The 15,722-nt window shown below is 36.1% G+C and overlaps 1 protein-coding gene across 1 annotated transcript; it reads right to left on the reverse strand.

Moving 5' to 3' along the window:
• Nucleotides 1-5,617: 5,617 nt before the first annotated feature.
• On the reverse strand, nucleotides 5,618-7,995 carry LOC111430195 (histone-lysine N-methyltransferase ATXR6-like). The gene is made up of 6 exons (XM_023066361.1): nucleotides 7,628-7,995; nucleotides 7,188-7,268; nucleotides 6,848-7,077; nucleotides 6,372-6,472; nucleotides 6,076-6,288; nucleotides 5,618-5,941 (listed from the first exon to the last, which is right to left on the reverse strand). The coding sequence occupies exons 1-6, from the start codon at nucleotides 7,869-7,871 to the stop codon at nucleotides 5,782-5,784; spliced, it is 1,029 nt and encodes a 342-aa protein (XP_022922129.1). The 5' UTR covers nucleotides 7,872-7,995; the 3' UTR covers nucleotides 5,618-5,781.
• Between the last annotated feature and the right edge of the window lie 7,727 nt (nucleotides 7,996-15,722).

Consider the following 15,722-nt stretch of genomic DNA (forward strand, 5'->3'; position numbering starts at 1 on the left):
CGAGATACTTCGATCCAGCAACTTTTTAGGAGTTGGTTTTGGCTTACCCTTTCTCTAATAATCAGGCATCTTTATACCGAAGATCCTTCGTTCAGCTGGTGAACAGGAGCGCACTTATGTTTTCCCCAACCTATGTAAGGGGTGGTAATGAATAGGGATCTCCCATCAGCTGTCTTCTCTTCCTATCACTGAACTTCGTTTATATATATATATATATAGTTGTTCCCTCTTATTCTATAACTAAATAATATTTTTGTCGTGTTAATTTAGAATATTATTCAAACAATTAAAAATATTCAAGTAATTTCATAATTATTATTTTTAATTATATATTGAAATTGAACCAAATTTAATTAAATATTTAAAAAAAATAAAAATATATTTTACTAATTAATATTTTATATTTATAAATTTGGTGAAATTTGATTTGAATTTTTTAAAAAGACTCAAATTTTGAAATTTATTTTTAATATTCTTTAAATTCTGAAAGCTTTAAGATTTTAATTAACATAAAATATAACAAATCAATTATTTTTTTAAATTTTTGAACACGTCACGGGCTAATAAACAAAATTAAAAATTTAATAGATACTTTAAAAAATATTATTTTATTTAGGGAATAAAAAAAGTGGCGGTGGACGATGACTGGGCGATTAGGAATAGTCAACGATTAGAAAATTGACGATTCACCGTTTGCTTTTGACAAGGATTCAATAAAGTGTAATGACGAAATTACCCTTGGAGTTTTTCAAGTATACCGTTAGAAATACGTAGTAAAAAGTCAAACGCGTCAGTACCCTTTGTGGGATATGGTTCTTATCCATATGTCTCTTTTTAATTTCATTTCCTTATTTTCAAATTTAATTTTGATTTCCCCCATTAGCAAATCATATGCCATTTTTGTATATTAGTTGACCATTCCATACATTTGGTTAAATCGAAATATAATTTTGTAATCAACGAAAGACTCTCGTGTTTTGAAATGATCTTATTTAAGATTACAAGTAACAAGGACCCGTTGCAAAATATAGAGAAAATGATCATAGTATAACACGACTCTTAATTTTAGAGGTATTCGTGGATTAGTTTGGGTGAGTTGGGATATTTTTTAGACCCACTTAGTTATTCAGATTGTAAAATTTTTTTAACGAAAACAGCTCTTATTAAATTATGAACCCAACCCAACCATAAATTTTTTGGGTTAAGTTGGTTCCGTTTGTTTGGGTCATATGCTAATTTTTTTTTTTTGGGTAATAAGAGTAGAATATTAATAAATAGAGCATCACTTTATTTATTTTCAAACATTTGTTTTTGAAATATTACCTTCTAAATAGGGGTTGGAGAGTAAATAATAAAAAATAATTATGAAATTAAATAAAAAATATATATTATTTTTTTATTACCCTTATTTAATTTTTTTTCAATAATATTTTTTAAGAGAAATATTTTGAATTTATATATTGAAGATGCAAACTTTTGAATTCAACCGTTGTTAGAGAGAAAAGTACCGAAGAACTGACTTTCAGTTGTAAGTCATCTATTCTGCTCCTATCTAAAGTGATGAAAGCATTGAATAATTTGCTCGAACTATATATTTTTTTAATACTAGCTCGAATTGAATAATTTGTCTCAAAGCTCTATATTTTTTTTTTAAATATTAGCTCGACACACTTTCTTGTAGCTCTAACGCTACATATTATAGGAATGCCTAAAATACCCTCACGTTGAATATAATAATTTTTATGATTGTAATAAATCTTCATAATCAAAACGAGAATATTTGGTATTATAACCTTTTATTAGCCAATAAATTAACGTGTTTCCTAAAAAGCCATACAATTTCCCTAAAAGTCTAAAAGTTAAACCTACTTGTGTTCCCAATTAACCAAACAATCTACAAACAACCACTTAATTTTTCTTAATTAAAAAAAAAAAAAAGCTCTCTTTTTGCTTTTGGGTTATCATTTCAAAATGTTTTCATCAACTTTTGTATTGACATTAATAATTATATATATATATATATTTATTTATTTATTTATTTATTTATTTATATGAATTTTTAGAGAAAGAATTAAGGAAAAAAAATTACCCTATTAAGAAATTGAAAATAAATAAAAATTTTTGAATTTTCTTAGATTATTTTTGTAATATAAATTCTATATTTAAAAATTCTTGCATTTTTTAGGCTTTTTGTTAAATAGGAATTAATTAATTAAAAATAGGAAAAGAAAAGTGGAAAAGGGAATAGTTGAAGTTTAAAGTGTTAGCAAAATAAATGATTGCCACGTGGCTTCACTTAATTCCCTTCTCTTTTTTTTTAATAGTTTTTTTTTCAAATTAATTCAATATAATATAATAAATATATATTAGGGTTTATGATTATTGCATATTAGCTGCCTAGCACATGGTTTTGCATTTTCCATGATATGGGTTTAATTAATCATAAAAATCATAATTTAGATACAATTATTTTATTTATTTAATGAAAATTATTTGCATACAACTTAGCAACAATAATATTATATATTCTTTTAATTATCAACTTGATTTAAAATGATTTACATTAAGCTTGTATTAAATTTTATAACGTATATTTATTGGATATAAAATTAAAAATAGAGTACGCTATTAAACAAAAGAAAATTAAATTTTTATGTCGGCGGAATCTATCCCATAAAAAATTGAAAATTTTGGGATGTATTTAATATTTATGAGGTGAGGAATATAATAAACACAAAATTTAAAATTCATTAATCAACCAACCTCCGGTTAGCATGCACTTAGACTATGTAACCCGACTTTCAATTTACCCGCATCACCACTTCTACTTATAAAGTAGTCGTGTTGTCTTACCTATTTAAAGTTTGAGAAAAGGTTGTGGCATTGTGTCCTCGATATCTCTAATCGTTGGGTTTAGTCAATAGAACTCACTTGGGGCTCTAGTTATGTTTGTGGAAAATTTTAGAGAGAATCAACTAGTAGACGGTTTAAATAGTCTTTTACCCCTATACCCAAGTAAGATTAAACGATTTACACGTTAGTATTGTTGTAAGCCTCCATCAAAGTTTTTTCTAGCTTTGTCCTGCTTAGGTATAGTTTACCATCTTTCGATTCTTGGCAAGCATGGTCACACTCGGAATCCTTCTCAAAAGATCAAGGTTGGTTGGTGGTGCAACCCACAAAGGAATTCCACCCGTTAGCTTCCTTACACCTTACAATTTACTCACCCGTTAACTCACATATTAGACTTGATTCGTATTTCAGTCTTGAACTATGGATGAATTTGCGTGTGTTTGTGAAAGAAGGCCACACGTTTGGATGGTAAAGTGGCATGTAATGTTATTTGATGCATTGGGTTTGTTCTTTAATAATTATTGTTCCACATTGATGGCCGACATATAAAATAACATGCCCTACCACTCTTTTCTTTACTAAAATTCCTCAATCTCCACCATTTCTTTTAGCTCTCATTTCACAAATTTCAAACTCACGGATACATTCAAGTAGAGATGTTTATCGGGTGCGGTGTGAGAATGGCTACTCGTTCTTGTCACAAAAAAATTATGAGTGAGAATGGCTACTCGTTCTTGTCCCAAAAAAATTCTTCATTTATATTTGAATCAAAAATATTTTAAGACGGTTCATGAAATTATGATGGGTCGAATATGGGTGGAATCATTAATTATTTATGTTTTTTTTATTAATTGAATTTAAAATGGGATATTGAAAATAAATTCCACTAAAGCCTAAACTTGGTGGGTAAAAGTAGAATGATGAAGCCAAAAGTGGTGGATTAAAGAGACATAATGTCGGAGATGTGTTTTTGTTTTGGTGAAACTGTGTTTCAAAGGTCAAATTGTGTTGGCTAATGATATCAATTAAACGCTTTGACAAGTTACCTCCTTAAATAATTTGATTTTATTTTTGGGTGTCATTTCATTATCCTATACTCTTTCTTTTAAGAACAAAATGATCTTATTTTTTTATGACTTGATAGCATCATCACTAGTGAGATTCGCACAATCATCACTAATGAGATTCACTCGTTTGTGTACATAAATAAATCATGTAACGACCCTACTCTTAGAACACGACTTGATTGTTACCACACACGACTTGACTGTTACCACATGTATTGTTATGGATATTTTTCAAAACTTAAAGTTTTAGAACAAAAATATTACAAGTCTCTGTAGCAATCATTGTCACTCGTTTAAGAAGTTCTAACTCTTATGTAAGTGAGCTCGTTTTCGAGGTTGGAAAATACGTACACGTGCAAGCATGAGGATGACAACTGTACTGGGAGGTGAGACTCCATAAAATTTCAAATGTGGGTATGAGTTTTATGGCTAAAAATGGCATAATTTTGTGAGGGGGTTGATGAAAGAGAGAGGGAGTGTGGGCCAATGGCTAAAGCAATATACAGTACCACGGCTTAGTGAAGAGAGACAGAATAAATGGCAAAATGGAAACATGGGTGTTGTTCTGATTAATGGTGCAGACAGCTTCCCACCAAACAAAGCTGGTGCTCCCTCTGGGTCTTGATAGCTGCATTTCCCTGCACTATTTAAGCCCTCATACCGCCCACTGCTCATCCACTTTGAACGGTATGAAACATCATATATAGAACATAAACTATCAATGCCTCAATCCTACGTTGATCGAATTCAATAATGTCATTATCGTTGGAGGTTTTCCTTAAAAGTATTCGGTTGTCACTGACCTAGACACATAAATAAAATCAAGCTGGATTAAGGTCGGTCTCGTGGCGCCCATTCCTAACAAGTGGGTGTTCACTCGTATTATGGGGCCGACCCTCTTTTTTGCTGATTCAATCATTTCGAATTTCTCATAACAGTCGCTTTGCTAGGAGGACCCTTCAAAGTTTATGGGTCTAAGAAGGAAGTGAAGTTGGGTAGAAGAAGGGGCTTTCATTGAATTTAAAGATCAGCTTGTGTCACAATCAAACAATGAATGCAAAAGATGAACAGAAAAAGCAGACTCATAGGGATCTGAGTTCTGACGGAAGACATCTCTGGAAAACACACAGATACAAGCAGAGAGCGGCTGCCAAAGGAAAACAAAAACCAAACAAAACAAAACAAAACAAAGTACTCTATAAACAATCAATCAATCAGAAGGCTTCTGAGGCACATCTGGGGTACAATTATCTTTAAAAATTAGCTATCTATCCCTTTCTATTGGAACTCAAAGAGAAAGGAATTTGATGACCCAAATTATCCAGAATTTCAAGAGGTCATCAAATGATTCTTTGGTTGGTGCATAGGAATGAAGAACAGTTCATGGTAATGTTGACACGACTAAGCAAAACCCAGCTGACAATCCATAACTACTTCACCTAACCTTTAAAGTAAGCAACATCCTTTCCAACACAGTTTTGGTTTTCTTCAATGAATTCCAACACAAACATAAAGACCCTTGTCCCTCTAAGACATCTAGACAGGCTAGAGTGAATAAAATTCTGCAACACTCGGCCCATACTATGGACCTTTCACCAGCAATATGTTCTTTGAGCTCAGGGCAGTATCTTTAGTTATTAACAATCGAAATCATTCACCATTTGACATTTTTGGACATGTGGAAAGGGACAATTGAATCAAAGAACAAATACTTGACATTTTTGGACAATTACATTTCCACTAACATGTGGTCTTGGACTTCGAAGATTAGAGAACTAACCAGACAATTAGTTAGGCTTTCATCGATCAGCTTGTGTCTATATAATCTATAGACATTGTGTGGGCTTTACAAAGTACAGGTTTACACGAAGTGCTCAGTGGGGTATTCATGTTCATATCCATTGTAGTCATAATACAATCTCTCACCCTTAGATATGTCTCTGTTTGCAATCAGTAGAACTCTACATTCACCATTTACATTGAACCTGACACACTTAAGGTTTTGCTTTTTTCTACCGTCCCTGCGTTAAAATACAGCCTCAAATCAAAGGGAGAAAACAAGGAAAAGAAAAGGATAGAATGAGGAACTATTCCTCTCAGGCTTCTCAAACATAAGAGTACGACAAAAAAAGGAGTAAACAAGGGATGAGCTTACGGTGTGTGGTTGTTGATTCCATTTATAAAACGGGCAATGTTACTACGTCTGTCGGGACAAATGACGAGGCTTTTAGATCGGTTAGTCGCAGACAGTAATGTCATCATACTATCCCCATCATCATGTTCCCGATTCCTCAAGTAATCAACATCACCAGTATATTCTGTAATTATGGTCCAGTCCTTTATAAACCTATCAGCCTCCACAGTAAACCTGTGAATTGTGATCATGTATGAATCAATTGATGCTCCTATCAAGAGAAAGAAGAAAACATAGGAAACTGCAGATTCACATACCCTTCTCGAGGATCAAAAACAACCATAAGAGGAGGCCATTCTCCTCTCTCCATCATACTTTTGCACAAGTTTAAGGTTTCAACGTCCTCTTTTGGAAGAACCTAGAATGCAGTAACCAAAAGACTTCAGCATCATAGAAGATTATCATATATTTTGGCACTGAAAAACTACAATCCTACAAAGTTAGAAACTTATTTTGTAAATGATCGTTACATTTATCCATCTCATCATCGTCTCACTAAGCGTAAACAAAAAAAATTGTCCTTAACTAGTTTAAAGAATAAAGACCTTCAGTAATTCATTGTTATGACAGTAGTATTTGGTCTATGCATTTCTATAATTTGAAACTCCATTGCGTCCAATTAATAACAAAGGTAACCCCTAAAAAGTTACCAACTAAGCAGTGATAATATCAGAACAAATGGCCAATAATGATAACTAACATTTATGAAAGATGTTGAGAGTTTCAACTTTACCTGCATTCCTCCGTGCTCAAGAGATGCGCAGTTTGCAGACCTTGGTGCCATGCCACGCATATATGTAAGCTCGTTACTGAAATCTGTGCCTGTAGCCGTCAATGCTGTTGCCAGTGATGCCATTTGTTCCAAGCGTCTCGTGGTATCTGCAGTCGGCTTAAATGGCAAGAGCTTTCTTCTCTTTTTACTAAGTACTAAGCTACCAGTTCGTCTTCGTTTCTTTCGGTTCTCTGAAAAACCAAAATACAAGGGAAAAAAAATTCAATCATGATCCAGAGAAACCCTTAACCATGAAATGGATGGCGGTAAGCTCAAATCTCCAGTGGTAGGACTTTTCTACCTTGGTTTAAGTCCATTTGAGAGTCAACAGGTCGTTGGATGCGGAAAAAATCAACAATTTTAGTTTGAACAAGAGGGAAGGCTGCAAAATGAGAGAACAGTAAGAGTAAGAACGATTAGAAAAAATGAAAATCAATAATTGAACTTGATTTGAGTCGGTAACTAGCAACGAAAGAAATGTACAGGAAATTGTTATGAAAATCCCTAACCCACCAGAACAATACACAGAACAAATAAGAACTTGATTTTAAATGCGATTCCCTCGGAAACAAATAAATCAATTCGTATATAACACATAATACTAATTAAAATTTACAAGGAGATACACAATGTGTCTTCAATTCCACAACGCATGCAAAAAAATCGAACAAATTAGGCCTACTCCAGAGTCCAGATCGAGTAAAATAAATTAAAATCAAACGGAAGAAAAACACATCATACATTGGAGCTTCTTGTGGTTGGAGCAAGTCGGGCAGAACCACGATCCCTTGGGGACGGAAACGAGGATGGGCGTAAGACAAAATAGATGATACCCTCTATCACATTTGTCGCAGAGAAGAAGCTCAGCCGGAGAGTTGCCGGAGCCGCATTTCTGACAGGAAACGTCGTCGTATTCCTCGTGATCTGATGCAAAATCATGGCGGCTTGAGGGTTTCAGAGCGAGAGTTCTTCGTTTCTGCATCATTTTGGCGGATGGGGAAATGGATTCAGATTGGGAGAAGGAGAAATCGGCTGGATGTTGAGATTGTGTTAGAAATGGGTATTTGAAGAGCCAATTAGGGCATTGCGCGCGCTTTTTCGTTTCCCGGCAAAACTCAGCGCCATTACCAAAGCGACAGTTGTCTTCTCTCTCTCTCTCTCTTTCATAAACCCTATGGGCCTTAAACACCTGCTGGGCTCCAAATGGGTTTCAGCTTCATGGGCTCACAAATGGGCCGAATACCCTCTAAAGTGAATATTTTTGGTAACGGATAGGATCCAAGGCCCAATAAGTCCTTCTTAAGGCCCATTAAGTCTTTCTTAAGGCCCAATTACATATTTGGGTGACATTTGTGACTTTTATTTTGGGCATTTTTTATTGTAAAGGCTTAAGCGTTTTAGGGTTTTCTAGTTCGTCATCAGATATATAGAAACTTTTCGGGTTGAAAAGGTTGAATTTGAGTGAAACTGTTCCCTCATTTTCTACGATCTCCAACATACGAGAGCGTTGATCTTCTCTTTACAGGTAATGAATTTGGTTATAAGTAACGAAAATAAGCAAGTTGGATTGATCATAAAGTTATCGATCGTTTCGAACTTTAGGGCAAAGAACTAAGAACTGGTTCTCCTTATGACTTACTTTGATCATCAAAGGAAACATTTTTCTTAGGTCTTCTGCACAAGTGATCTATGTCTCGTGTGTATAACAACCCAAACTCATGTTGTAACAAACCAAACCCACTGCTAGCAGATATTGTCTGCTTTGGCCTATTACATATTACCGTTAGCCTCACGATTTTAAAACGCATCTACTTGGGAGAGGTTTCCACACCCTTCATTACCTCTCCAACTAATGCGGGATCTCACAATCCACTTCTCTTGAGGGCCAGTGTTCTCGCTAGCACACCACTCGGTGTCTAGCTTTGGTACTATTTGTAACAGCTCGAGCCCACTGCTAACATATATTGTCTGTTTTGGCCCATTACGTATCTCCACCAGCCAGACACGTTTTAATACTATGAGGTTAACGACGATACGTAACGGGCCAAAACGAACAATATCTATTAACGATAGACTTAAGTTGTTACCTATGTATATTAAATATTCACTAAAAACAAACCAACAAATATTTAGACTTGTTCATAAAATAATTTAGAATTAGAATATTGGAGTCTAAGTCACAAAGTTTTTTAAATCCATTCATGAGATACACTTAAAACACGTGCAAGATTATCACTAAAACCAACATACTTGCTGACCATCTATGAACTGATTGGATTAACCAACCAAAGTTAGCTTACATCATTATATATTGAATATAAGCAAAAGTCTTAGTAATAGTCGGACGATAGTAAAAAGTCATATCAAATTCGTAGCTATTTTTCGTCGACATATTTGTTGGTTTTTTTTATGAGTAAAAATTAATGATTTTTGCAAAATTGAGGGAGTGACAAATTTGAAGTGTACTATGAAACAAAATGAAGCCATCAAAAAGTGAATTCCTACACTTTTAATTATTTTATTTGTCATCTTCTTGTTTCTTTTTAATTAATAATCTTTATATTATATATATTTTTTTCTTTTTCAAATTAAGGTCAAAACCATAATAAATAGCCTCCATCCACAAAGGCAATATATATATATATATATATATATATATATATATATATATATATATATATATGTTTTAATTTTTGAAATTTGGTTAAAAATTTAGTGTAAATAAAAGAAAAAAAACACAATTTTAAAAAATCAATAATGATCCAACCCGACCAAAATCAGGTTGAAATGAAATATTAATGAAAGAACTAGACAAACTTGTTCCAAATGACTTTTTTTAATGAAAAAAACAGTACTTAAAAAGTCACTATAGGTCGATCCTAATAATGGTAGGTTAATGAGTTTGATACCTTTGATCGAAGTATGTTTTTCTTACTCGAACATTTCGGAGTACAAATAAAAACACTAATTATGATTTTTTTTTTTCCTAAAAATGGGATCGAGGAGTCATTAGCCGACGTAAACCATAGCTAATCCACGCAGAATACTCAATGAACGTCGATACTGCTTAGAACACATTGCAGACGGTGCCAAAGAACTTTTATTTTAAATTCTTTAGCTAGTCAACCAACTCCATTTTTTTTATTCAAAATTAAAGAGTCAAAGTTGAGGAATTTAATTCAAAGATTACAATCAATAATAATCCATATATATTCTCCATCACTTTCATGCAATTTAAAAGCACTAAGTTTTGGAATTAGAATCACTTTTGAAGACCAAACCAAACTCCTCTTTATTATCTTTTTATTCTTTGGCTATATTCTATAACCTAAACTCCTTCAATGGCCATTTTTTTTTCTATTTTAATTTTAAATATTCCATTTATATTCTGATTACTAGTTGTCAACGATAATATTTAAGACGATAAGGATCGAGAGAAGCCAATTTAAACTTGTTTTCTTCTCATATTTTTCTTAAGCAAAAGATTTTTAAGCTTTAAAAACATTGTTGGTAGAGATAGCGAGAATTGCAGAGTTTTGGTCCTTTAATACACAGAGTGAGGGAAGGGTATAAAATTTATACCTAATAAGTAACCTAGTTGTAAGCTCTTATCGCATCCTTGACCTAGTGGGTATCCTCTATGCTCTAGACAAACAATTCTTGATACTCTCTGACAACCCTTCAAATCTTGATATATCTTCGTACTATCCTTCAAGTCTTAGATCTCCTTCAAGATCTCCTCTTCCTTAGGCACATACAAATGAGCCTGCCATAATAACATGTCGTCTGAAGAGACTATGTATCTCTTAGATATCTCTATCTCTTGTTGTTCCCATACCTTGCAAAAGTAGGTATCGGGTGTTTGTGTATCTACGATATACTTTCTAAGGGTAGGCTGGATTGTCAACTGTGCTAATTGCACGGTGACACCTCTGACCACCACTTTGATATCGACCCTTTAAATCTCATTGTGTAATTCCGTTTGTCTGGTGATCAATACAAATGTGTGGACCATTTTCCTAATCAAGGCATCCACCACAACATTAGCTTTTCCTGCATGTTAGATGTGAGATCCCACATTGGTTGGAGAGGGGAACAAAGCATTTTTTTTTTTTATAAGGGTGCGAAAACTTTTCCCAAGTAGACTTGTTTTACAAACCTTGAGAGGAAGCCTGAGAGGGAATGCCCAAAGAGGACAATATTGACTAGCAGTGTGCTTGAGTCATTACAAATTGTATTAGAGCCAGACACCGGGCGGTGTGCCAACGAGAATGCTAGGTCCTGAAAAGAGGGTGAATTATGAGATTCCACATTGGTTGGAGAGGGGAACAAAACATTGTTTAAAAGGGTGTGGAAACTTCTCCCTATCATATGCATTTTAAAAACCTTGAGGGGAAGCCTGAAAGCGAAAGATAAAGCCCAAAGAGGACAATATCTGCTAGCTGTGGGCTTGGACCGTTACAAAATCTCCATGCCATAATATTTCACTAACTGTCTATCTCATATTCAAATCCTTCTAATTGAACAGATACTTTAGGCTCTTATGATCTGTAATTGTGTTCGTAACCGTAGGCAATTACTTTTCCATTCTGCATAAGTATACACCTCAGTCTCTTTTCCGAGGCATCTCTATATTCCATGAGATTGTTAGTTCCATCTGACACTATGAAAACTAGAGTTGTCATCAGCCTTTCCTTTATTTTTTGTAAACTTTGCTTACATGCCAATTACAAAATAAAGGACTTGCCATTCTTAGTCAACTAGGTCATTGCTCCATGAATCTTGGAGAAGTCCCGAAAAAATCTTTTGTAATATCATACTAACCCTGAAAGCTTCGGTGAATGTGGTCAACTTTGGTCATTTCATAATCGCTTCTATTTTAGCTGGATCCATAATAATTTCTCTAATAGATACTATGTAACACAAAAAGAACTACTTCATGCAACCAAAACTCACATTTAGAGAATTTGGCTTATGGTTGATGAGATCTCAACACAGCCAAGACCTTCCTTAGGTGATCTTCATGCTTTATCTCAATCTTTAGAGTATACCAAGATGTCATTGATAAACACAATGACAAATGCATTGAGATACTCCTTGAACACCTTGTTCATGAGTTTCATGAATATCGTTGACGCATTGGTAAGACCAAATGACATCAATATAAACTCATAGTGTCCATAGCGACTCCTAGAAGCCATCTTGGATATGTCCTCCTATTTGATCATCAATTGATGATACACTGACCTTAAGTCAATCTTAGAGAACATCGTTGAACTGATCAAATAGGTCGTCTGTCCTCAAAAGGGATAATTGTTCTTGATAATGACCTTATTCAACTCCATGCAACCTATACACAACTGTAGGTTCCATTCTTCTTTCTCATGAACAACATAGGGGCTACCCACGGCGAGATACTAGGTCGAATGAAACCCTTATCTTAAAATTCTTGGTGTTGCTCATTTAATTCCTTGAGTTTTGTGGATGTCGTTTCATAAGGTGTTTAGAGATCGGTGCGATACCTCATTCTAAGTCGATCCCAAAGTCGACTTCTCTGACAGGAGGCAGTCCAAACAACTCTTCAAAGAAGGCATCTTCAAACTCTCTAACCATGGGACCGAAGAAATCGTCAACTTAACTCTTAACTCTACAGTCAACTATCACATTGACTAGGAATGGTGAAGCACCTCTGCGAAGTAATTTCTTGGTCTTAACCACTGTGACGACCCTTGGGGTACCTTTAGATATAATCTACTGTACACAAAGTTCTCCTATGAAGGAAGTTTGAAGATTACCATGGAGTTTCCCAATCTATAACACCACAATTCTCTCCCGCCCATCATTCCCAAGATGACAAAGTCTTGCATGCTCCGAACAATTAAAGTAGCATCCAAGTTTCATTCAAACTCTATTACACTACCTGCCTTAACTCTGTGGGTAGCCATAAGCCGTTTATCCCCAAGTGTGGATATTGTAAGTGTGTACTCTAAAGTTTCTAGCTTTAGGTGTGCTTGCTCAACAAATCTTTTAAAATTGAAGGAGCGCATTGAACTAGAATCAAATAATGTGAATGTCAAATGTCTAAAGACGGTAATGTACCCGTCACCACAATGTCGAGCTTATTATCCCTCTTGGTCGTGGTTGCATGAGCTACACCACACCCTTATTGTTGTTAGTCTCCTCGACCCCTCGAGTAATTCTCGACTAGACGGTTAGCCTCTAGATTCTTCTTGTGTGGACAGTCTGCTAAGATTCCGAAACATCCAATTGTTCTAGCAAGGCACTCCCCTTAGTGATTACGGTGGTACTTAGGGTCTAAAGCTCTATCCTAGACTACAACTTGACCTCAACATCAAAAATGCCCCCATGTCTGTCTATCAGATATGGATGAAAACCTCTCGAATTTCCTTGTTTTCCTTGAGGAAGTAGAATGGTCTGAACAACAGTTGTTTGTTTACTTTTTGTTGGTGCATGTCCATAAGAATGATGATACTAGAGCATGGCATAGTGAGAAGAGGCATGGGCCACAACAGAACCATGAATCCCATCTTCGGTCTTGCTACAAGACGATAAGTGATAAGACAATCTTAATCCTCCATCCAATTATACAAGCTTTTGTTAAAATAAGAATCTTTGAATAAAAGAAATTAATACCTTCTTATACAAAATTCAAATCAACCTAGATTACCTATTAAATATCAAAGATCTAGAAACAAGATGTCGAACTTGTTTTAAATTGATTCACTCCACAATCAAACTTGATTAAGGCTTTGAATTACTCGAGCACTTGACACAATCGCACTTTTGAAGGCAGCGGACTAGCGAGTGTGCGGCATGACACAATCGCGCTTTCGAAGGCAGCGGACTAGCGATTGTGCGGCACTCACTTTCCAGCGACAAGTGAGTTAAGCCAATTTGTTCTTGCGTCGCCTACGGCCAGGCGACGTACGGTCGAGCCTCTAGCCTCGGTTTTAAAAGAAGGTTTTAGAAAACGAGGAGAGAGAGAGATTTTAGAAAGAGACGTTATATAAGCAAGCAAGAGAAAGATAACAACGACTTAGCATATATAACCTTGGGTAGGGAGAAGTTGACGACTAGTCATATCCCCTATAGTACATTCTGGGCCATTTTAGTTCTGGCAGGCCTAGACATGATATTTTTGAGGTGTCATACGCTCTAGAATTACAAAAGGAAAAACACTAGAATGAAAAGACATGACAAGGGTTTGGCTTGTCATGGGCATGCGGCCATGGGCAACATGCCCTGAACAAGCATGACCGTGACATCCTCCCCCACCTAATTGGTTGACGTCCCTGTCAACCGACTACTTTCGTACCTTGCGATGTGGGTGGCGGCGGAGTTCAGCTCTTCGGCGCATTCCCAGCTTGTTTCCTCTGTAGGGAGATTCTTCCGTTTGACAAGGAATTCACGAATCGTCCGTACAGGTCTTCCTATCTTCCTAACCCTGTCGACTAGGATCTCTTCCACTTCCTTTGTTTCTTTTTGCTTCAGATCGATGTTCGGTCTTGTGGTTGCATTTCGTTGGTCGTCGTCTGGATCAGGGTGATAGGGCTTCAAGTTGCTCACATGAATGACGGGGTGGATTTTCATCCATGCGGGTAGTGCAACTCGGTAGGAGGTAGCCCCGATCTTTTTAAGGACTTCAACCGGGCCTTCATATTTACGAACTAGTCTCTGGTCCTTTCGGCTACGAAATCTGATCTGTTCTGGTCTCAGCTTCAAAATTGATAAGGACTTGATCTCCTGCACGAAATTGAAGGGGGCGACGCTTCTTGTCCTTCCATTTCTTCATATGCTTGGAAGCCTTCTCTAAATATGCCCGGGCTATATCTGTCGTCTGCTTCCATTCTCTTGTAAAGTTGTGAGCTTGAGGGTTTTTTCCTGCATAAGGATGATCAATAATATGGGGTAAGGCCGGTTGTCGTCCACTTACAATTTCGAAGGGACTCTTCCCTGTAGATGAGCTGGTTTGACAATTGAAGCAAAATTTGGCGACATCTAACAATTGTATCCAGTTCTTTTGGCGAGCGTCGACGAAGTGACGTAAGTATTCTTCGAGCAAGCAATTGAACCATTCTGTCTGTCCATCGGTTTGAGGGTGATAACTCGAGGAGATGTTTAAGGTTGTTCCCAAGAAAGCGAATAACTCAGTCCAGAATGTCCCAATGAATCTGCCATCCCTATCACTGATGATGCTCGACGGAATGCCCCATAACTTTATAACGTGTTTGAAAAACAGTTGGGCTGTGAGTTCCGCCGAGCATAATTTGGGAGTGGGGATGAATGTCGCATATTTTGAGAATCGGTCTACAATAACCAAGATGCCGTCATATTCCCCGACCTTTGGGAGGTGTGTTATGAAGTCCAGAGATACACTTTCCCAGGGTCTTGTTGGCACAGGTAGAGATTTCAAGAGTTTAGAGACTTTGGCTTTCTCGACCTTATCCTGTTGGCAGATGAGGGACGTCTTGGTGTATTGCATGATGTCGTCTCGCATGTTTGGCCAGAAGTACCCCTTCTTTATTAATGCGTATGTTCTTTGCCACCCAGGATGTCCGGCCCACAAGGTATCATGACATTTCTGAATGAGTTTCTTCCTTAGTTCCCCTGTTCTTGGGACGTACAATCTGTTTCCTTTGGTTATCAGGAGGTCCCCCTCAACCCAAAACTGCCGTGTCTTTCCAGCCTTATCTAGTTCGACAACAGCTTTGGCCGATGGGTCTTTGTGTAAATGTTCCTTGATGATGTCGCGCATCGATCCATCGATCTTACTTGAATGAATAGGGGCTAACATGCACAGGGCCGCATGTTCGCC

This window comes from Cucurbita moschata, unplaced genomic scaffold (assembly GCF_002738365.1).
Source record: "Cucurbita moschata cultivar Rifu unplaced genomic scaffold, Cmos_1.0 Cmo_Scf00033, whole genome shotgun sequence".
NCBI lineage: Eukaryota > Viridiplantae > Streptophyta > Magnoliopsida > Cucurbitales > Cucurbitaceae > Cucurbita > Cucurbita moschata.